Source organism: Ostrea edulis, chromosome 10 (genome assembly GCF_947568905.1).
Source record: "Ostrea edulis chromosome 10, xbOstEdul1.1, whole genome shotgun sequence".
In the NCBI taxonomy this organism is placed as follows: domain Eukaryota; kingdom Metazoa; phylum Mollusca; class Bivalvia; order Ostreida; family Ostreidae; genus Ostrea; species Ostrea edulis.
In genome coordinates this window covers 31,313,600-31,338,823 of record NC_079173.1, presented here as the reverse complement: position 1 = coordinate 31,338,823, position 25,224 = coordinate 31,313,600, and the positions used below count along the sequence as shown (strand labels likewise).

The 25,224-nt window shown below is 35.7% G+C and overlaps 1 protein-coding gene and 2 pseudogenes across 1 annotated transcript; 1 reads left to right on the top strand and 2 right to left on the bottom strand.

Moving 5' to 3' along the window:
* The first annotated feature begins 10,121 nt into the window (after window positions 1-10,121).
* On the top strand, window positions 10,122-16,481 carry LOC130050747 (uncharacterized). Its single transcript, XM_056151094.1, has 8 exons — window positions 10,122-10,254; window positions 10,660-10,750; window positions 10,982-11,201; window positions 11,460-11,997; window positions 12,179-12,365; window positions 12,523-12,780; window positions 14,626-14,797; window positions 15,237-16,481. The coding sequence occupies exons 2-8, from the start codon at window positions 10,678-10,680 to the stop codon at window positions 15,439-15,441; spliced, it is 1,653 nt and encodes a 550-aa protein (XP_056007069.1). The 5' UTR covers window positions 10,122-10,254; window positions 10,660-10,677; the 3' UTR covers window positions 15,442-16,481.
* LOC125672443 (P2X purinoceptor 7-like) lies at window positions 16,233-17,920 on the bottom strand (annotated as a pseudogene).
* A 1,846-nt stretch (window positions 17,921-19,766) lies between these two features.
* LOC130050696 (inositol hexakisphosphate kinase 3-like) lies at window positions 19,767-23,856 on the bottom strand (annotated as a pseudogene).
* Between the last annotated feature and the right edge of the window lie 1,368 nt (window positions 23,857-25,224).

The following is a 25,224-nucleotide window of genomic DNA, read 5'->3' as shown; positions in this document are numbered from 1 at the left end:
TCAACCTGCACTGGTCCTATCTAACCTCCCTTGGTCTTCAGGCTGATGCCTAGAAAAAAGATCATCATAATTGATATCTGCACAGTTAGGTCTATATCATACCATTGAGTAATTAGACTGCGTGAGACAATGTGAATTTTAAAATTGTGTCTCAACACATATTCAGTGAAAATTTAAATACTGATGTTTCAAAATTATAAATTGCAATATGAAATGACATGTATATATGTTTTCATAAACTGCCATTGACTCATCATATCTGTTTTATTTACAAAATGTGGGTCAAGAGAAGGGCATACGTGTAGTATACATATCTTACTTATACATACAGTGCATACATTTGCCTATGAGAGGGCATATGCAGACTTGTGATTAATTTACATTATTTTTAAAAAGGTTTTGCCAACCTACATGTTTGTGTGAAACATGAAACCTCAGGTTTGATATATTTCTTAGGTCACTGAAATTTCAAAGTAATAGTATATGTATACTATAGTCTAGGGAATTATAATTTAACACATGCTCCCCCCCCCTCCACTTTCTATCCGGTTCCCTCATATCCCTAGATAGTAGGTCTATACAGATATTTGTTTTTCATTACTTTTATACATGTAGTTCAAGGTATGTTATTTTCGTAACGGTTATTTTAATACCGATATTTTCTTAATAAAAGAGTTGTGAGAGCCCATGTTTACAAATGTGGTATACATTTACATGACATCCGTTCGTTTACAATCACATGCACAGGTGGGAGTTATATTTTAAGCACACATGGAATACATATATACATAAAAAATAATACATCTACTGTATGTCGTGTGTTTAAACTTACAGATGTTATTATAAATCGCGATGTGAAATAGCAGAGGAAATGTGAGTTGAACTTTTGAATACAAATTTATAGCATTTTTTTCACTCACCAAACGAAACTATGATTTCGTTGTCCAAGTTGTCCAAGTTGAATGCATCCACCAACTTCCTCTTCTTGCAAGAAACTTTGTTTAGCCTCTCAATGACTGTATAAACAGAATTTAATCTCGCAGCATGCTACACTCGGACATTACGATGTATCAACCAACAACTTCGTTTACGCATCTATGTACATGGATTGGTGGTTGGTTTAACATTTCGATTAGCAAAAAGTTTCACACAGATGAAACATTCGATCTGCCATTATTACAGATATTGACGTATACTTATGTGGTATGTGCATATTTTCTCTTAGACGAGTCAATCACAGCAACAAAACACTTTCGGAACCCCTTTTTGTTTTTCGACTATTCTATGACGGAGTAAGGAATCCCGGAAAATGAATTCACGTGAAAATACACAATTTTTACTGATCACGTGGTTGCTATCCGTCGCTACCTTAAGAATTTCATGGACACGTCAATGATTTTATTTAACAAAACATACACTGCCAGTCAAACTATATTCAATTGTGTATGAGCTAAGGTGGTAGGGAAGCGGTGAATCCTCAGAACGGACGCGATGCCAAAGAGTAACTCACTACGCGAGTCGACTAAGAAAAGGATCTGAACTGCAACCCACGCTTCAAGCCGACGTACTTCATGAGGCGCGTTAATATTTAGTAATATGTCGTGTTGAAACTTACCTTAAATTTAATCACACTTACTAAAAATATCAAGGTTGTATTCAAAATCAACCCTACAAATTATCGACTGTAACAGTACCCATGGTGATAAAGCACTTACGAGGAAATGGACAAGTACCACTATAAAAATTGATTTTATCCCATCGTTTGAGGTCAAACATCAATCACCGCAGTGGACGAGGTATCATCTGGTTTTGACGTCCTTGTGAATCAATTGACAAAGAATGAACGGTCCGTTATAAAGGTCGTGCTTTAGATGTCTCAATATATAGGTCATATTTTAGCTGTCTCATCATATCGGTTATATTTTAGCTGTCTGATTATATAGGTCATATTTTAGTTGTCTCATTACATAGGTCACGCTTTAGTTGTCTGATTATATAGGTCATATTTTAGTTGTCTCATTATATAGGTCATGCTCTAGTTGTCTCATTATATAGGTCAAAATTTAGCTGTTTCATTATATAGATCTTATTTTAGTTGTCTCATTATATAGGTCATGCTCTAGTTGTCTCGTTATAAAGGTCATGGTTTAGTTGTCTCATTATATAGGTCATGCTCTAGTTGTCTCATTATATAGGTCACGCTCTAGTTGTCTCATTATATAGGTCATGCTTTAGTTGTCTCATTATAAAGGTTATGTTTTAGTTATCTCATTATAGAGGTCACGGTTTAGTTGTCTTATTATAGAGGTCATGGTTTAGTTGTCTCATTATAGAGGTCACGCTTTAGTTGTCTTATTATAGAGGTCATGCTTTAGTTGTCTCATTACATAGGTCAATATTTAGCTGTTTCATTATAGAGGTCTTGCTTTAGTTGTCTAGTTATAAAGGTCATGTTTTAGTTGTCTCATTACAGAGGTCACGTTTTAGTTGTCTCATTATAGAGGTCATATTTTAGCTGTTTCATTATAAAGGTCATGTTTTAGTTGTCTCATTATGAAGGTCATGCTTTAGTTGTCTCATTATAGAGGTCATGCTTTAGTTGTTTCATTATGAAGGTCATGTTTTAATTGTCTCATTATATATGTCTTATTTTAGTTGTTTTTTTTTTACTGTGAAAACCTTTTTCATAGCGTTGATGCACTCCTGAACCATTCTTGATACATCTAGTGTGGCTCCGATTTTTTTTTTGGGGGGGGGGGTAAAACAGGAAAGACAACGTCAATGCCCCGCCCTACGCATATCTCCTAATCGAAATACAGAACACCTCTGAAAAAATGGAGGTAGGAAGGAATGTGCTCGCATATATCGACAGACATATTTCACTGCTTACCTCCCACAACATCCACAAAGCGGATAGGTTACAGTGGTTTAAGCGTCTTACCAGTGTTAACCTTCAATTCACACCCCACCCTTCAATTCACACCCCACCCTTCAATTCACACCCCACCCTCCAATTCACACCCCACCCTTCAATTCACACACCCACCCTCTAATTCACATCCCATCCTTCAATTCACATCCCCGCCCTCCAATTCACACCCCACCCTTCAATTCACACACCCACCCTCCAATTCACACCCCACCCTTCAATTCACACCCCACCCTCCAATTCACACCCCACTCTTCAATTCATACACCCACCCTCTAATTCACACCCCACCCTTCAATTCACATCCCCGCCTTCCAATTCACACCCCACCCTCCAATTCACACCCCACCCTCTAATTCACATCTCCACCCTCCAATTCACACCCACCCTTCAATTCACAACCCCATCCTCTAATTCACACCCCACCCTTCAATTCACACCCCAACCTCCAATTCACACCCCACCCTTCAGTTCACACCCCCATCCCTTCAATCCACACCCCCATCCCTCCAATTCACATCCCCACCCTTCAATTCACACCCCACCCTCCAATTCACACCCCAAACTTCAATCCACACAACACCCTCCAATTCACTTCAAACCCTTAAATTCACACCCCCTTCCCTCCAATTCACACCCCATCCCTCCAAATTCACACCCCATCCCTCCAATTCACATCCCACCCTTCAATTCACACCCCCATCCCTCCAATTCACACCCAACCCTTCAATTCACATCCCACCCTTCAATTCACACCCCCATCACTCCAATTCACACCCCCACCCTCCAATTCACACCCACCCTTCAATTCACACCCCCACCCTCCAATTCACACCCCACCCTTCAATTCACACCCCCATCCCTCCAATTCACACCCCCACCCTCCAATTCACACCCCAATCCCTCCAATTCACACCCCACCCTCCAATTCACATCCCCACCCTCCAATTCACACCCCAATCCCTCCAATTCACACCCCACCCTCCAATTCACATCCCTACCCTCCAATTCACACCCCACCCTTCAATTCACACCCCCATCATTCCAATTCACACCCCACCCTCCAATTCACACCCCACCCTCCAATTCACATCCCCACCCTCCAATTCACACCCCAATCCCTCCAATTCACACCCCACCCTCCAATTCACATCCCTACCCTCCAATTCACACCCCACCCTTCAATTCACACCCCCATCATTCCAATTCACACCCCACCCTCCAATTCACATCCCACCCTCCAATTCACACCTCACCCTTCAATTCACACCTCACCCTTCAATTTACACCCCCTCCAATTCACACCCCCATCCCTTCAATTCACACCCCACCCTCCAATTCACATCCCCACCCTCCAATTCACATCCCCACCTTCAAATTCACACCCCATCCTTCAATTCACACCCCACTCTCCAATTCACACCTCACCCTCCAATTCACACCTCCACCGTCCAATTCACACCCCCACTCTCCAATTTACATCCCCACCTTCCAATTCACACTCCATCCTCCAATTTACACCCCCATCCTTCAATTTACACCCCCATCCTTCAATTTACACCCACCCTCCAATTCACACCCCACCCTCCAATTCAAACCCACCCTCCAATACTCACCCCCTGTAAATCACACTGAATTTTTTTTAAAGAATACTGGCTACATATATATATATATATATATATATATATATATATACATGTATATATATATATATATATATATATATATATATATATATAAATTTTTTCAAGAATAATTTTATTTTCATCCCTACCCGACCATGGTACAAACTCTCTAAACCATAGTCAGTAAACACGCTTTACAACGTAACCACCACCATTTTTATCACTCAGTACAATAGTGTATCACTCTTCTCACCAATGTAGTTTATCGATACTTGTCGTTTTTGTGTGTTATTTGTTTATGTAATTTATGTCTCTTGATAAAGACGCGGGTTGCGTCGAAAATTTGAGTTTTAAATAACCAACAGTGTCGTGGCCTTTTCAGTGCTTATATATATATATATATATATATATATATATATATATATATATAATCCAAATAGAAAGAGTTGATATCACACAGTCAAAATAATTCATTAAAAAAAGTAGGAAAATATACAGTTCCAAAAAATATTTAAACCACTAGCGCTTTCTGGATTTTAACATCCATCATCAGGTGAATACAAATAATGAATACAAAGTTGTTTATCTTAGAGACGTCTCTCTCTCTATATATATATATATATATATATTGATGAATGATGATGATATAACTTTCAACGGTATATAGCATTTATTATCAACAAATACATACATGTACAATATATAAAAGGTTTCAGAAAAAAATAGTCCTCTTTTTTAATGAACACTTCCTTAATCAAAATTCTGTGGGTTACCAGTAAGAGTCCACTGCTCTTTTGCAATGTTGAAGAAACACGTGAACATGACGATCTAACGGGTGACATAAGTACATGTATGCAATATTGTGATATGTCGTCCAGATTGTTCTCGGAACTCGTGACTTTATTGAATACTAGATAATTTATTGTGCGTCAAAATAGTTACGGGGAGAGAATATAGATATTTGAGAGGTGGGGTAGAACAAGTCCATAAAATAATGGCCAAGGAATGTTACAAAGTCGTCATACTTTATCAGGATGGTAAATATTTCATCAAGTCGTCACACTTTAAACGGACGGTAAATACCGGTATTTCATTTAAAAGTCGTCACACTTTAAACGGATGGTAAATATTTCATTAAGTCGTCACACTTTAAACGGATGGTAAATATTTCATTAAGTCGTCACACTTTAAACGGATGGTAAATATTTCATTAAGTCGTCACACTTTAAACGGATGGTAAATATTTCATAAGGAAACACGTAGAGGAATGAAGTTTGGTGATAACAATTGTCGTTATCCAAACGAGAGAGAGAGAGAGAGAGAGAGAGAGAGAGAGAGAGAGAGAGTGGTGGGGGGGGGTCCAGTATTCAGTATCCACTGGAATAATTGAATGCACTGAACACGACTAAAAGATAATTCGAAAGTAATGTTAGGATATTAAAATGAAAGTGAACAATAATTCGTTCAATACATTATAATACATTATCAATAATATAAATTAAAGTGTCCGTGAAGCCGTTTTCAAAGTGCTTCTTTAAATATTGTTTATATAATAAAGAACAGAAAAAAACAAGTCTGATCACTCAGTGCTTTTTAATATGCGAGTTATTGCACGAAATATCAAAATATTGCTAATCCACACCTTTACGATAACGAAAACGGGGGTGGGTGTAATGTCCTGATAAGTGTAATGACCTGATTGACCTGATGGGGTATAAAGTAATATTATTAAGGAAATAAACGTTGTATTGAAATAATTTTTGTTTCTTATATCTTGTTTTATCATTCTTTATGATATTAGAAAAGAAGAAATTACAAGAATTTATTTTAATACCCTTTTTATTGCATTTAGCAAAAGCAAAGGGTGTAATGTCCTGATAATTAGTGTAATGTCCTGATGAAGTATTTTACCAATCTGAACTGTAATGTTAAGTGTATATATTTATTTTTTGTAGTCATTATTTTGTATGAATAGTTATATTTAATATGTTGTAAAACATAATTATTAAATGTTGTTTAAACGAGTATTATAACGAGTTTTCTTCCGCGGTGGTGTAATGTCCTGATGAAGAATGACCTGATGAGATTTTCTGCGGTGTAATGTCCTGATGAAGATTGACCTGATAAGACGTGTCGTATAGCTTTATTACTTTAACAAGTTGATTTGAAAGTTATATGAAAGAAGTAGTATTTATATATTGATTATTTCTAAAGTTTTCATAAAGATTATTTTAATTTCGGCATTTTGAAAGGAGTATATTTGCTATTCGAAAAATTGGTATATTGAAATTATTTGTTTGTGTGTCGCATGCAATGTTTTAGGTCATACTTTTCATTTATTATTTCTAACGTTTATCTTAATTATTTATTCATTCATCCAATTCTGGGCTATGTTGGGCATACAAAATTCAAGAAGAAAAAAATCAAGATAAGTACACAATCACAAACAATATATGTTATGACATACACATGTACGATGCATGACAATATAAAATATATATAATTTACGAATTATACCAGAGTTATACATGTTTTTATCGTATGAACAGTGTTTTTTATTATTCAAGTTCTTCTTTTGAAAATATTAATGAAAAATTACCAAGTAAAACGTTGTAATATTATACAAATCTTGCTTCATATTCGATAATCTTGATATTTGAATTCGATAATCTTGATATTTATATGCGGAAATTTTGATTTATATTTGACAATCTTGTTCAATTTTTCAAATATAAATAACAAGATTATCGAATATAAATCAAGATATGTATAAAACTGCAATATTAACTGCAATTTGTTATCTGTATTTGACGTGATAGTTTAAATTATTTTTGATGTTAACGAATTCTTTACTACCATTCATCCTTTAACTTCAGCGATTAGAGATGTGCCTTTGATATTCTGAAAATTAATTGCTAAATTGAAATTAATTTGTTTTTACATCGCGGTATTTCAGCCTTGAAGTCGAAATAAGCCAGGTATACGGTAGTTACTCACAATTACCAAATTATTTAGCTTGCGTCACTTGGACTATCGCGATTGGATACTTTATTTTCCTTTATCAACTTCTCCAAATTATAAGTATGCAAACTCATTGAATGCCAATTCTGTATTGTTCCAATTTGGAAATCCATGCATAATAAAATAGTTTTTGTTTAATTTCATTCTACACACCAGCAGAAATTGAAACATTATTTTTTAAAAAGTTTTTTGACCTCTTACATGTTTTTGGTCAATGTTTTTTCCAGCTACATGAACATATGAATGTACATATTTATTTGATATAATTCAGGAAACAAATGTTTTGTCCAATGTTTCATTTCGCTCAGTACTATCACTATCTAAATTATGCAATCAACATATCATTATTAACATTAAACAAATCTATCCTTTAATTTGAATTTATCAATAATACTCGTAACAGTTTTCATCAGGTCATTCCAATATCAGGTCATTACACTTCTGCAAATTTAAAATAACAAAATAACTATGATTGTTAATTTATAAATCTTCGATTTTCTTTAAAAATATCATTTCAAAAAATTAATGTTTGTGAAAATATTCAATATAAAAACAAATAACGCCGAAAGAAGCTTTGTCTACTATAAAAACAGCACATCAGGACATTACTCTATAACCCTCTATCGTGTCATCAGGTCATTCGGATATCAGGACATTACACCCTAGGTTTAGTTGAAATCTAAAATAATAAAAAATAACCGGGTATTATTAAAAACAATAATTGAATATCATAAGATATATACCAACTCATATACATAAATGATTTGGGTGCATAAAACATCGTAGAAATATATCATTTTTGTAGAAATGTCCCATCAGGACATTACACTAAATATCAGGTCATTACACCCCTCGGGTTTGAAAATTATGAATTATAATGCATTAAGACGCATATAATTTTTTTAAATCATTATTATATGAAAGAAAGGTGTATATTTAATCAGAACAAATCTTAAAATATCATCTTTTTGATATATACTTCAGCGGAGATTGAATTATACCCCATCAGGTCAATCAGGTCATTACACTTATCAGGTCATTACACCGACCCCGAAAACGGGCTCTACCGGAAGTGACGCCAACTAACATCATTGGCGCCATTCTCAATGCAAAATTGGTAGAGCTCGGTAGTGATTATAACATCGAAATGGCTAGTAAGAATAAAGGACGGATGTGCGTTGTGGCAGGTTGTAGCAAAAGACAAGCAGATGGAGTTTCGGTGCATATTTTCCCAAAAGATCAGCGTCAGCGAGCAGCCTGGGTTCGTTTTGTAAAGCTAACAAGGGCAGACTGGCCTGGGCCATCGCAGTACACAGTGATTTGTAGCGAACATTTTAACGAGGATTGCTACGAGGCCTGTTTTTCGCTGATGAAAGGCTTCGGCATTCCTGCGAATAAGTGTCTTCGTAAGGGATCTGTGCCATCGATATATCCTAAGCGGAAGAGGGATGAACTCAACGACGCCTTTCTTCAGTCTCCTCAGCTCACGACCCCCCCCCCCCCCCCCCCCCCCCCGAACGAAGAGCATATGCAAAGCGCGCAAAAAACATGGTAATTTTCTTTTCTGTTCTTCGTTGTTGTTGTTTTTTTTAATCAAACACACTCAGAAGTATTATTCCCACAGCGATGCAGGTTTCAACTTAATAACTTTATAAACAATGTACATGTCTAGCTGAAAGTAGCCAATGTCTAATGCAATCATTTCCATTTACCATATGAAACAATATAAATCAATGTACAGTAACATGTTAAATACAAAGATGTCCTTTATTTTGACTTCATGAATTGCTGGACTTCACGCATCAGTGAGGCGAGACAGTGACACAGAAGTGCAGTGGGTACAATGCACCTGTCTCATAAGCAAATAGCATACCTATCTGATTATTTGTTGAATCTCATCTTCGTAATTAATTACTAATTTACTATACTTGCAAAAATTTGAGTGTAGGTAAATTTTTAGCTAAGGATCTATATGAGTTGCTTGTCAATTCATTATTCCTTTATTTAGACTATGGTACTCAGTAAAACATTTTTTTTTTTCATTAGGCAAAAAAAATTGAGATGGGATGCATGCTTATGTTTTCTACGTTTCTCGCTTCATTGTTGCTTTCATGCTCAGATTGAGGATTCGCGTGGGGGGGGGGGGGGGGGTCCAGATCCCCACCCAGAATTTCCTAGACTTAGTACTGCATTTCCTCAAGGATGTGGTTACACTTGTAACAATTGTTGCATTGGTTCATTATAGATACTGACAGAGTTGCTGTGTGACAACAATACAGAAATACCAGTAGAGGAAGACCTACAAGAGCATGTTGAGAGTCAGCAAGCACCCATTCAGGTATTCCTGTTTACATAAATCAATTTAAACCAGGGTTTAAACTTAACACCTGTTCACTCACCAAATGCAAGTGAAATTTGGGTTGAGCGAGTACAATTGAAATCTTGGTAACCCACATGGCCAGTACAGTTTCTTTTCAAAAAAGTATTTTATATCGGGTTCGGTATTGTGATAATCCATATTCATAAATACATTTTCCAAAATGATGCTTTAGGAATTTAACCAGTCCCATCGGACTGATTAAAACAGATGAATGTCAGTCCGCCAGACGTTTAACCAATCACAGACTGACGAGCATATATGTTAATTCCGAGCCCTGTCCATGGTTCGAGGAAAGTGAGGTTGGGATGCTTTGCTTGATGTTGATATGGAATGAACACTGATAAACATATATATATATAAATATTGATAGTGAGACTATTTTACATTATTTGAGTTGGTGGGCTACAAAATTCTTCGGTGGGTTCCGAAATAGCAAAATCCCGGAGCCCGCGTGACTAATGGTATAATTCTTAAAGTTTAAACTCTGTAGGAGAATTTCACAAATAACAATTTCCACATATTTCTATAACAATTGATTGGAAATGGTTATAGATCATGTTTGAAAATTGTCAAAACAGAAATCTGTTTTCAAATGTAGGTTAATAAATCAAACATTTCTGAAACAGTAAAACTAGTTAAAATTGTTTAAAAAGTGTTTGCATTTGCATATTCTACAGAATACTCAATATTTATATCTATTTTAGGAAGAGAGTAGCATATCAATGGCCTGTCAGACAGAAGAACCTAGGAAACGCAGTGTTAAGATCCAAGTGGCTGCAAAGAATAAAGAGAAAGGTCAAATTTAATGTTTACAGACAATAATATTATATCAGTGAATTGATTCTATGTACAGTTAATGTTTATTCATGTTTTTGTTACAATTAAAAAAACCCAGAAACACAATAAAAAGTTTTAGATAAAATAGAAATTTTAATACAAATCAATTCTCTCCTGTTTGTATTTTGTTACTCAAAAAAGTCACTTTTTACAATTGGGCAGATTGTTAATGGCCATTTTACTCTCCAGGGCTGCAAGTTAATCTCCAACCACGTGTTCGCAGCATTGGTATACAATTTAATGGCAGGGATGACTTGCCCACTCCACAAGTACCACCAGCAGCAGTTCCTGTCCTGGATTTGTCAAGTGGGGGAGAGTCAATAGAGGAAGTAGGGAGTGAGGCTGCCTCACTGTATGAACCATCTAGTAGCTGTGCCAGTTCAGATGATTCTCATATCCATAATAATAAGTAAGCTCTATTTTGCATTCTGTGAGAATTCAAGTGTTTAATTGAGGGGGGGGGGGGGGGGAATTAGCATTCTAAGTAAATTCAGATTGAAGTTGTAGAAATTTTTTAAAAAATTGATTATGTAATTCTGAACTATTTTCTATTAAAACAAAACAACATTATATATCTATTGTTGAAAAAAGTGTCTGAAAAATCCTATCAGTTGAAGTACTAAGGAAAACCTAAGCTATATAATCAGTTTAATTTGAAATGTTTTAGCAATGAAAAGCCCTACAACCCACTGGATGAAGGAAAGTTTATAGTGTCCAGATCAAAGTTGTTGGAGCTATTCAGTAGCTGCAAGAGGTGCCATAGACACGCCACAGCCACTGTTCATCAGGTGATAGGGACGATGGCCAGGATTAGTGCAGAGTGTGAATTCTGTGGATTTACTTGGCAATGGAGTAGCCAGCCCTCCCTTGGAAACATTCCGGTAGGAAACCTCGGATTATCTGCCAGCATTCTGTTCTCTGGAGCCCTTGCTGCTAAAGTTCTGCGGGTTCTGCAGTTTATGGGAGTTGCAACCATAACAAGTAGAACATTTTATTCCCACCAGGCATCTGTGCTGTTTCCTGTCATTGGTCGTGTGTGGAACAGACACCAGGAGATGTATGTCAGGCAAGCGGAGGAACGAGGGGAGCCACTGATTGTTGGTGGAGATGGGCGAGCTGACTCCCCTGGTCACTGTGCCAAGTTTGGCTCCTACAGCACTATTGACCTTGAAAAAGGAATTGTGATTGACATCCAGCTAGTTCAGGTATTTGCATAAATGAATGAAAGGAAAGATTTGACATTAACTAGTCTTTATGTATGATATTTAAACATCTATTTTAAGAAGTTTATTTTGAAAGTTGTATTTGTGATTTCAAGTTCTTGATGATGTGTGTGAGATGTGGTTTACTTTTTCTCCTTATTTATATTGTTATACAATTTTGTAGAGTAATGAAGTAAAGAATAGTAATGGTATGGAGAAAAGAGGTCTCGAGCGTGCTGTTGACTGGGTAAAAAATAACGATCTGGAGATAGGGACGATCGTGACTGACCGCCATCTACAAATCCAGAAGTGGATCAGGGAAAATTTACCCGAGACCACTCATTACTATGATGTGTGGCATGTTGCTAAAGGTAATATTTTTAATTGTTCACTCTGATTTATGCTCGCAACATTTGCAGACATTTACTAGACACATAGCTATGCATGCTTAATTATTTGAAGTTTGGAGAGAACTGTAGAAAATATGCATTGAGAATTATCTGAGTTTGTCCTGTTTATTCAATGTAGGTTTAAAGAAAAAAGTCCTGGCTGCCGCCAAACAGAGTGAATGTGGACAGCTATCGAAGTGGAGCAGGAGCCTGACAAATCACCTATATTGGGTAGCAGCCTCTACACCTAATGGGGATGGGGACTTGATGTGGGCAAAGTGGGAATCCGTTGAAAACCATGTTCACAACAAGCATGAGGGACACAATGAGCTATTCCCATCGTGTGCCCATGGCATGTTTTATGGCGACGAACGAAAGAAGAAGTGGATAAAACCAGGTAGAACCACTTGTTAAAATTTTAGATCACTAAAGTTTACTCGAATGACCTATTGCAATTGGTCTGCGGTCGTCGTCCTTCGTCATGTGTTAACAATTGAACATTTTTTACTTTTTGATGTCTACCATGCCAATTCTTTTCAACTTTGGTATGTAGCATTTTTTGAACAAGGTGGACATAAATTGTAAATTTAAGGATTCCTGCACTCCTGGAGTCTAAGGGGCAGGACAAAAACTGCCCAAATTTGACAAATTTTCTTTATATCCACATGTATGTGAGAAAAACTAAATACATAGTAATGTAGAACAGGAAAGCCTCTACCAAAATTGTAACTTTCATGATCCCTAGGGTAGGGGTTCTGACTCCAGGACAAGACCAAATTTGGTATAGAGTTTTAAACATTCAAAAGACATCCTCTTTCATGCTATTGATACTAAATTGCAAATAACAGATATTTAGAATGATTGGGTAGCCCATTAAGTTGTAAATTTGATGATCCCTAGGTCAGGGGTTCAGGTCCTAAGGTGGGGCCATATAGTGAAAATGTATTAAATATTGGGAAACAGGGTTCGAAATTAACTCTTGTCCGTAAGTCCGAGACTAGTAAAAAACGTGTCGGACTAGTGAACTCTCTAGAAATCAATCTTGAATATGGTAGATTTTTAGCAAGATTTGTCCGAGTCTCTTAGATGTTTGAACTTATGGTCGATTAATTACCTGCATGGTTAAGTGTTTGCGTGACTATGACATCCTGAGCTTCCAAACACATGGAGTGCATTCGAGACCGCCGTTCTTCGAACGTGCACAAATTGTCAAATTCCTGCCGATTCCGAACGCCGAGTATACATCACGAGAACGTATTCTATGTGCAAGAATTGCAAGTAGTGTGGTCTGAGAACATGCACGTTTGTGCGCACATGTTCTCGTCATTCGCGACTCTAACCATAGACATATAACGGTTATATGTCTATGCTCTAACACAGTAGTTCATAACACTATAGCTCATGACTTGGTCAATCGAGTGAATTTTATTGACTTTATTGATAAAATTTCGAACTCCTGTGGCTCTAAGATCTGAGCACCAAAACAACAGGAATGTCGATCTCAAACGCACTTATGGATGTTTATAAAAGGATTAACTCGGAGGTTAATATTGTATGCTTCTGAAGATCTAGAATGCGAAATAAAATATGGTGGTCTCTTTCTTCTGTATGTGTCAGAAATTAAATTGATTGCAACTGTGATGTGTTTGGTTTCATTAAATACTGTTGAATAAAATGAAGATCATTTAATATGATGTACTGGACGGACTAGTGAAATGTTTTGCGTACTAGTGAACATCAACAGTGACTAGTCCGTACGGACTAGTGCTTGAAAAAGTTAATTTCGAACCCTGGGAAATCTTCTACTCCCATATACATTGGCGAAAAACTAAATGCATGATTTTAACGTCTATGAAAATCTCTAACTTGTGAAGTTTATGACTCCTGGCCCTTTGGTGGGGTCAATATGGACACGCAGTGAAAATGTATTAAATCTTAGAAATTTTTCTTCTTCTACTTCCATACAGAACTGAGAAACACTAAAGGCATGATTATGATGTCCATAAAGCTTTCTACCTGTATTGTGAAATTCATGGGTTCAGGCACCCCGTATGGGCTATGATCCTTAGGTGCCCCATTAAGGCCTGTGGGCCTCTTGTTCTTTGCATAGGTCTGTTGATAATTAAACATTTTCTTTTGTTAGCATATTATGGTTTTTATAAAAGTGTTGAGCCTTATTAAAAACTGTGAATGTTTATTGATTTCATTTTTACTAATTTTTTCTTATATCATTTTCAAAAAGGATCAAAAGCAAGTGAGAAGATTAGTGACATCATCTTGTCCAATCAGATGAAAAGGGACATTCCCAAGCTATCCCCATTGTACCAGACATCACAGATAGAGGCATTCCATAGTACTGTCAACCACTTTGCCCCCAAAATGGTGGCCTTCTCTTACTATGGCATGTACTGCAGGTATGTTTATGCTTCAGAAATTTCATGAATGTTCAATAACCCATGCTGCTTGTATATTTTATGCAAGGCCAAATAAAATCAATTGATAGATCAACAACCCCGCCCGCCCCTCAAAAAAAGGGAGTCACCTCGATTTTTTTTTATTTTCGCAAAATTTACAATTTCAAACAAACTTGCTTCCCAGTGACATGAGTGAATGATTAAAGTCACAGAATGTTGGTTTTGTATCTTCTACCAAGGATTCTTTGAATTTTAACTTGATTAACACTGTGATGTCTTTTGTCATTAATTTTTTTTTCTCTCGGGAAATATATATTAAAAAATTAAATCCTTCCATCTGCCCCATATTTTTTGTGCTCCTGTATGATAATCTACTAATTAAGTTGAATTGACCAAAGCATGTTTAAGATAAGTAATTTTATAGCAATATTGTTTTAAGGTTGATCGTTGCTGCTCTTCATTTCAATGAAAATACGTCAAGAGTGCAGGCTGCTACAAAGGAAGGGAACATGCAGTTCAAGATCAGCTTTCCCAAGTTTAAGCATGGAGAGTACAGTGTGCGAAAGAGAACTGTAGATTCAACATATAGTACTACAACAATACTCCTTTCCTCTCCTCTTTTTCTCTCTCCCTCTCTTGACTAATGGGAATGCCTAAATAAAGTCTATATATATATATACCAATAAAATAGAAACAGTATAAAGAATTTAAAAAATTTAATTTGAATTTATGGAAAACAATGAGCACCTAGAAGAGTAGAAATTAAGATTCTCATATGACACAGTTATTGCATATTGACTTCATTTCAGGGTATGTAACTTCATTGATGACTGAGACATTCGCATCCATGGAAGCTTCAGTTGATGCTACATCACCCCATCAACCACCTGTCTCCTGCTTGCCAGAAATACAGCCACCACCACTTTCCAGTAACTTTGTGCATCCTGAAAAAAGTGAGGCAGTGCAGCATTTCAGATCTCGTTTTAGGAGGAAAGAGACACCAGTATAGAAGAGAAGTGTGATGAACATGTGCGATGAACAAAACTTTATCACGTCCATCAGGTATATAGTTGTGTAGTATATTGCATATGTAAATAACTTAGTATTAGATTGCTTTATTTTTAGTGTCATAGTATGTAGCTATAGTGTAAATAATTCCCCTTGTATAGTCATTAAAGACATGGAAACATGTAAGCAGGGCCCACGTCCCATTCCTGGGTGCAGGATTTATTTTGTAGCTGATGCTTTCATTGATTTAAATTATTCTAATTAAAAAATAGATATCTTTACAGATATTTTTTTATTTTTAGTGTTCTTTTTCTTGCTTATGTTTTTAACTTTTGTATAATATTATAAATATTTTTTTCATCATGAGAAATATTGCTTTTTTTAAACTTTTTAAAAAATGTTTTACTTTGAGTCAAATTATGCTTACTCATTCTGGGTCTTGATATCCGTGATATTCCTCTGAGCTGAATGTCTCACGGATCTTTGTTACTGCACAGGAGGGGAGGGGAACTCGAACACTCTTTCCTAAGTAGCCCCAACACCAACGAGCTAGTTGACGATATGCGGTATATCTGTTTCTCCTATGATAAAAATGTATAAATTGTTACACAACTGAATACACCACTTTTGTTGAATTCCTAATAATTATTGATAATAAAACATCATTCTTACTCATTCATGCTGTTCTGTATATCTCCATACTGAGAACGATACTGGTAGTATGCAGTCTCCAGGACAAAGACGTCTAGACAAACAGTCTGGAATCCAGGATGTCTTGTAATGCAGGTTAAATCATCACTATAAGACAAATTTCTCGACAATCTGTGGAATTTCAGAGCAGCATTTGCTTTCTAATGCTGTGGGCATGGGTGTGCATGATCCACAATTGCACCTAAAATTGTAATTGCATTATCAACATGTATTACTGAATCATTAGTTAATGAAGTATTTGCTATGAATTAATTTCCTGAAGACAAATAGAAAAGCAGGTAAAATATTACATGGCAGCTTAATTACATGATTACCAGGTGCAGCACTCTCTTTATTTAGCAATTTCCTTGATGTCAATACAACACATTGTAAACAAAAAAATAATTCTTAAACTGATCCTTCAGTATTTTGATTGTTGAGGATTATTTTAAAAGTTTAAAATTCCAAATTGTAAAGTCATCATACTTATCCACGGGGTTTTGACACAGTATGAGCAAATGGGTACTATTATACTATAATATATACCCATTTCCTCATATTTTGTCAAAACCCTGTTATCTACATGTATGTTTCAACGCACACAGGGTAGTGGACAGTTAACAACACAGAAGAAATTTTCTTTTCATTAACATTCTTAAAATGATTGACTTTTTGTTATGAACTCTAATCAGGACAGTGTTGTGGTCACTTCAAAGTAAAAACACGTTCAAAAATTGTCATGCGACTTCTTGGCTACGCCACTACACTTAACAAATTCAATCTAATCTAGCTTAATCAAGCTATTATAATTACGTTTATAATGAGAGCTAAATGAAGAAACTGTGCTGGACCTGATCAATGGCCAAACGTTTTCAATAGCGTGGATACAATTATTTTTTTTCTACACGCATAAGCTGTGAAGTTATAAAGTTTATAGATATATTTTATCAATTTAATTACATGGGTAACAAATAAAAGATAGGGAAAGTTGTACCAATCTGTATTTTCTAGTCTGTGCTGGTCGTCGACTTCGTCTTCGCTTGAACCATCCGATTCGCTAAGATCAGTCGCTTCAGGTTCAAACCGATATGGGACTATGTCCTGCTGATGTTCCTCGTGTTCTTCTTCGAAGGATGATATCTCAAATGACATGTGTAGGTCAATATCCGACGAAGAATCCGAGGTTACGCTGTTCTCGTTTACAGTTGCCATTTCAAAGCTGATGTAAAGTGACGTCACGCAAGTATTTTGCTAATAATAGTACAACCGGAAGTTGCCTTGATTGGTTTTAATCAGGTGCGAAAATCGACAACTTTGAACGGGAATAATTTCCTTATCGCCGCTATATTGACTGTAAAATTTTGGGATATTGACTTTCGTGTTATTCTACACCAATTAATCAAAACTTTGACTTTGACTTCACGGACTCTTTAAGTTATCAAAACGGATTTTGTCTTCATATGCAAGAAAAATAAGTTGTCTGTGGTGGAGATTTTAGATTGATATATACACATATTGTAATACATTCGTTACGCACAGGTAACCTTCATAAACTCTACTTCAACTATTAAAATAAAGAGGGCAAAACTGAATTTTGAAGATATAACAACAACAAAATGAACCTGGAAGTATACACACGATATCATTCATTGCATGTAAAAGATAGAGGTCAGGGAAAATCGTGTTCTTTTGAAAGGATGTCCATGCTTGGCTAATTTCATTCCTATTCTAAATGAAAAATATTATGGTAGATGATAAGAAAGTCTGATACACACCATGCAATACTAGTAACCATTACATGTACACACTATGCACTATCTATTACACGCTATACAATATCTATTATTATACCTCAGTATGAGAATTCTATGCAACGCGTAATCTGATTGGTCTAGACAGTCACATGTCAGGGATGATAAAACTTCATAACTCCCTCTCAAACATCATATCTCCCCATCATATTTACTCCTTGGGCAGCCTCGTGCACTTTCCGTACGTCAAGGTAGACGAAGTTTATTGTGACGTCACAATAAGTTCGAGTCATTGTACTTTCATAATTTCGAAAGGCACAAAATATGTGGGTCTCTGATACACACTTTAAATATCGCCAGGTTTTGGTTGATACAAAAACAAGCAAGTAAATCAGCATTTATGGAGAATGGAAATACAAAAACTGGTTATCATACAACCGTATTTCGTTGTTTGTACCTTCTACCGTAATACGTTGACGGCGCGGTGTTACCGTTAGGGCGATCCCAGCTACATACAATGTATAGATGAGGGGACTCCAATTTCAAATGCACTTTTGTAATCTTGCTTTGTATCGGTATAATAAACAATTTATTGCATGATAGTGAGGGACGTATGAAGATTTATTCACCCAAGAAAAATCATATTCCCTTCGGGCAACTTTTCTTGGGTGAATAAATCTTCATATCTCCCTCACTATCATGCAATAAATGTGTATTACACACTATTCAATACATATTACACACAATATAATATCTATTACACACCATGCAATTTATATTGCACACCATGCAATATATATTACACACTATGCAATATATATTACACACCATCCAATATCTATTACACACCATGCAATATCTAATGCACTCCATGCAATATATATCATTATTGGTTCATTAGAAATACGGTTTTAAACTTTCTGAGCATGTGTGTTATCTCAAGGTTCTTACTGTAATACAATGGTTTTATAAAAAATACGTAAATCTGGTTTAAATTGTAAAAAGATGTGTAAATTGCATACTGAATGACACCAATAAAAATAGAAATGTACATATGTCAATACATTGCACCGCACATAGATTTTTTGAAATGACAATTTCTTATAAATATCAGATATGTGAATCTCTTAGAAACACTTTATAAAATGTTTTTTGTACGAAGTACATGTACCAAAATTATACAATTTTTTCAATCGATATGTGTTAAAAATATTCATAGCACCGTGTTCATGATGAAAAGAGTAGGTTTCTAATTAGCCATACTAGAAAAAAGCACATGTGAGCGAATTTTAGACACTTTCCAGAAAGAAAAAAAAGATTACGAAACTTGGAAATTTGACTTGAAACATTAAATTAGGCCTAACTTGTATACTTCAATATCATTGTTTAATTTCATACATATTGCACAAAAAATAAAACAAATATGGGTATGAAATGTATAGCTACTATACATATTGCCCAAAAAAATAATGTTTGAATCTTTTGTTGATAAGGAACCCGAAGTGGTGTATAATTATAAAATCAAAATCGTACGTCAATGAATTATACATGTACATAGCAATTATTTATTAATCATTCATGCACTGAAAAACCCTGATTACCAGCAAGTATCAAAATAGTTACAAATATGTAAAAAGCCCAAATAATGGAATTCTTATCAAATTAAGTCTAAATATCACCTATAACAGCAATGAGGTGAAACAAATAGTTCATACTTTTACAAAAACTCTTCCAACAAACTTATCAGACTTTTTATGCCAAAGCGAATTCCGGCTTTGGATGCGATATCTTCATTTGAGCAGTTGGAGGTTTCCATCGCATTTGCGAAGTCAATCTGTCGAACATCGTTAATGCACGTTTGAACGTCTAGAAGAGGTTTGTTGTGTACATCCCTGGCAAGAGTACTATTGCCTTCATAGAGTATCAAGAGTGAACACGAAAACAGTTTGAAGGCACGTTGCATGTCTAACGCGACTAGCATATGACATAGTTTGGTTATAATGGACGTTATCGCGTCCTTCCTTAACGAAAACCCATCGTGGAAGAAATTCATCATTTCGTCTCTGACACCATTTTTATCCAGTCCACGTCCAAAATATTTGTCATGTGATATGTAACTTTTGTTGTCGTTTTTATAAACCTGCAAAAAAGTGGGTTTTTTTTTTAATAAGACGATGGTAATATATTCAACAATTTAAATTTCATTGAAAGAACCAAAACGAAAAACTAATTCAAACAAAGAACAAAAAGAACAACATCGCTCACCTGAGTCACTTTGACCCTACCGTTATTCAAGGTCAACACCAAAATATAAAAAAAAGTCTTGTCAAAAATAATCTATATAAGCAATATGAAATCCCCACATTGAAAAGTTCAGAAGATATTTAAAAATAGGTAAGTTTTTAGAATAGTTCCTGATATACTTGATAGGTTATATTTTCTTAAAAGCAGGTCAAACTCAGAGTTCAGAGTCGAAGAACATGATATAAAATGAAAGGTCTTGCCATAAGAAATTTAGATACAAGTCAGAAGGCTACCATGTAAATTTGAACTTTCCTGGCCTAGTGGTTTTTGAGAAGATTTTTAGAGATTTCCTTAAATCTTTGCATGTAAAACTTTGACCCCCTCCCCATTGTGTCCCCACCTTAAAACTGGGGGTGGGTGGGGTGGCTATGATTTTAACAAACGTGAATCTGCACTATGTCAGGAAACTGCCATGCAAATTTGAACTTTTCTGGTCCAGTGGTTCTTGAGAAGAATTTTAAATGACCCCACCCTATTTTTGCATTTCTAGGTCACCTGAGTCACTCAGATGACCTAATGCTATCCGTTTTCGTCCGTCGTCGTGCGTTAACATTTGAACATTTTCAACTTATTCTGTTAAACTACTTGGCCAACTTTGACCAAATTTAGTGTGTAGCATCTGTAGGGGAAGGGGGGTTTACATTATGAAATTCATGATCCCAATCCGCTAAGGGCCATGAATTTTGGGTACAAGCTGTAAAAATTATACAATCTTTAAAAATCTTCGTCTCTACTCCTGAGAACCTAGCAGACAAACTGAGTACATGGTTATAATGAGTCAGGGTGCCTCTACCAAAATAGTGAAATTCTTGGCCCCAGGGTCTGATTATGATTATGATGTCCATGAATCATTGTGAAATTCATGGTTCCTGGTTCAGGGTTAAAGCCCTAAGGCAGGGCCAATATATCCATATACATGTAGTAAGTAAAACTGTATCAAATAATAGAAAATCGTCTTCTCTACTGTCATATACTTATACATGAGAAAAACTAAATGCATGAATATGATGATGTTCATGAAGCTCTCTACTAAATTGTAAAATTCATGGCTTTTGGGTCAGGGGTCCAGGCCCTTGGTAAAAATGTGGACAAATTAATTTTTTCTTTTCTACTTTCACAGTCATGGGGGATAAATTAAATGTATGGTTATGATCTCCGTAATGTCCTTTTCTTAATTTGTGAAATTCATGGGTCCGGGATTTTTTTAAAGGGGGGGGGTGTCAAAATGATTTATGTTTCAAAACTCCATTTTTCCTTTTTCTGTAAATGAATAGGAATTGAGTGCGTATTTTGTAAGATCATAAACATATGCACAAAGGACTCCATATTGAGACTTTAAAAATGCAAATATGTGACTCCTTGTATGGGTTGTGATACTCATGTGACCGTGATTACAGTCCTTCATTTGAACAAACATGAATCCCCTTCATCCATGGATGATGTCTACCAAGTTTGATTGAAATTGGCCCAGTGTTTCTGAAGAAGAAGAAAGTGGAAATGTGAAAAGTTTACGGACGGACAGACAGACGACAGACAAAATGTGATCAGATTAGCTCACTTGAACTTTCAACTCAGGTGAGCTAAATAAAAAACTAAAACAAAAACAAACTGATTATCATAAGGAATTAATACGATAAAATGATTTTAAAGCGATCAAATTGAATACATATGACTGAAACTGGCGGTCTTGTTTTGAGAAGAGAGATCGTGACGAAACTTCTTTCAATAGAGAAAAGAAATGTATACATTAGGGGTGTACCTGGATGCCACACATTCGAAAGCCAAGTGAAGCGGAAGTTGTAGACATCCATCTTTCTTCCAGCATCCTCTTTTTCGTCTCCGAGGCATCATTTTGAGATCCATGACAGAAGGGTAGCGGTACGGTGCAACCAGGTTCTCTAGCATTATGAGTTCAGAAGATATATAACAAATGTCAAATTAGAGGTGTTGATAAATTCATATCCACATCCTATGCTGTTACAATGCAATGCAATTATCTATAAATCGATCTTTGAAACTATGATTTACAAAATAGTGTGTCTATTGAATATAATATTAAATAAATGTTAAGGTAGTTGTGTCATAGGGATATAAAACAATTTGAAGCATGAATTACCCTAGGATTCTATTATTTACACATTTACGTCTCGAAGTCGTTTGGATCTCAATGTTATCGATTTGAACTGAAATGCAGTCTTCAAGGTTGAAACGTAACTCACCCCCCCCCCCCAACATGTAAAGCAAACGATGCTTATGTTGATATAATGATTTCATATGAAGGATACTCTGTACTTTTCCCTCTCGCCAGTAGCCATATCTATCGATCTGACGTCGTATACACTCATCACTCCAGGTTCGCAGATTCTCAGCTTCGCTGTAAACAAATAGAAATAGAATTTAAATCTTTTGTTCAAATAGGGACGTTACCAGATGTACTAGAAGTGTCATGGATTTTGATCAATGTCGCTTACAGCCGTAGTAGTGAGGGTTCTTTATCGTACCAACGCCTATCGTGACACGAGACCTCATTTTTTAAGGTCATACCCCAAAGACCCGTAACCTTCGTTTCTGTAGCATGTGGCACATGATAAAAAAAAAACTCCAATCACTCACTACCTATCATAAACGTTTGTTTAGATTTGCTGCAGTCGCCGGGGTAGACAATATGCCATTTCCGAGTTGCCCAATAGTTCTTTCCCTTTGTGGAACTCTTACGCACAGTGAGACGCAAAGTATACTATCGTCCACACGCGGTGGGTACAAATGCTTATCGCTGCCTTCATATATTGCCTAAAGGATGATTATTAGACAGTATGCAACCACCCAAACTGTAGGGACACACAATATTAGTAAGTTTATTAGTATTTGATAATAAAATAGCTCAAACAAAACTCGATAATTACCATTTTTCTTTGATTGAAATATTCCTAGTGAAGAGGAGGAAATAAAAAATAATTTCAAATTTAATTTGATGGCCTAATTTAAACAAATATTGTTCTTGATATGATCAGTTTAATGTATACCAACGGCTGATATAAACAAAATTTACACTTTCATTTCTTTTATCTGTATTTACATAGCTAGTCTATAGTATATGTACATGTATACATCTTGTACCCACTCAAGCGTTCAACACGACACTGAACGTACCTCCATCACAGAAGAGCTGATATCTCGGAAGTTGCGTATTGAACCTGGGACTTGCGTGCTGCAGCCGCCGGGGTAGACAATTGAACACGTGACTTGCTTGCTAAGCGCGTTCCTTAATTACCCGGCTACTCGCTGTACACTCAAAATTTTTATCATTTTTACTGCAAAGGAAGACCGTTATAACGACCCACACATCAAGGAAAGAAACGCAGAAAACTAATAATTGTAGGTATGAAATAAAGTAAATATAATGTATATACAATTTTGACATTTGAGCGATTTGACCTACAATCAATGGCATTGTTTTTAGGTCGTAGAAGTAAGCATAGCTGCAGATATGTAACTTTCTGAGAAAATATTGGAACAGACCAACGAGCTATAGATCCACCCCTTATATAAACACAAGTATATTGGGGAAATCTAACATTAAATTTTTGACACAGTGATACAACAGTACAGCGATATAAGTCCTCAACTGTGTGCGGCTCTCTGGTCTGTCAGGACTTGTTCCCCAGAGAAATCTGCAGCTAAATCAAGCATCCTTGACCTTCAAAGAATGCCTGGAGGTCATCGTATCGTCGGCTGACTGATGATGTAAAACTAAAGGAAATTTGAACCTTTTCATAACATTTTTAAAAATTGTTTTTAACTTCCCTCTTTCAAGGATGAAATAAACAATGTACAAGATTTCAATTGTATCTGCGGAAATATTTGGAACATTATGAAATTCAGCGACAAGGGAAAGGGATTTGTTGCTGATCTAAAGCTTCTAAAGATATCATTTTAAAGTCAAATTGTCAAAAACACACCCGGAAAAAGAATCAGTTCACTATACCTCTACCACAAGTCAGCTGAAAATAAGCTGTATCTTATATTTGAAAAGTTTTCAGATAATAATGAACTACCCTTTGTATTGAATTAATTAGGTAAAGCAGTGTCTTGTACAAAATAATCACGAGATCAAATAGTCGTTACAATATGTTACATGTACATCCTAAGTTAAAACGTGGCAAGGAAATATTATCTCTCGCAAAATAGTTTATTCCTTGTGAAATTTGTATGCTTGTTCATGAAAAGAAAGTATATTATTTGTCATGAAATCCATTCATGTCATTAACCAAGTGTTAAAGATAGGATTAACGAAGACAATGCCTTAAGATATTCATACAGGTAGATTGATGGCCCAATTATTGATTTTCTCCTTCGTTCAGGAATGCTTACCAAAGTTATATCAAACCAATATCGGATTTCGAAAGTAGTTACCACAGCACGTATTTCAGAAGTACTTACCACAACAGTTCGTATTTCAGAAGTGGTTAACATAACACCAGATATTTCATAAGTGGTTACCACAACATTTCGTATTTCAGAATTAATACTCTTAAATTCTTTATAAGGCGTTTAAAGGGGCATTAGCTGTCATATTGTCATCCAAATTTGAATTAAATGAAAATTACTCTATATTATATACATTTGAGTAATAACACCAGTATTTAATTATTTCAAACACCTTTTAACCTCAAA

What these genes read in the sequence shown, in the direction of transcription:
- LOC130050747 (XM_056151094.1), top strand. Translation starts at nt 10,678, where the DNA reads ATGGCCTGTCAGACAGAAGAACCTAGGAAACGCAGTGTTAAGATCCAA. An exon ending in TGCAAAGAATAAAGAGAAAG is followed by an intron (nt 10,751 to 10,981) that starts GTCAAATTTAAT and finishes TTTACTCTCCAG; the next exon opens with GGCTGCAAGTTAATCTCCAA. An exon ending in GAAGAAGTGGATAAAACCAG is followed by an intron (nt 12,781 to 14,625) that starts GTAGAACCACTT and finishes ATTTTCAAAAAG; the next exon opens with GATCAAAAGCAAGTGAGAAG.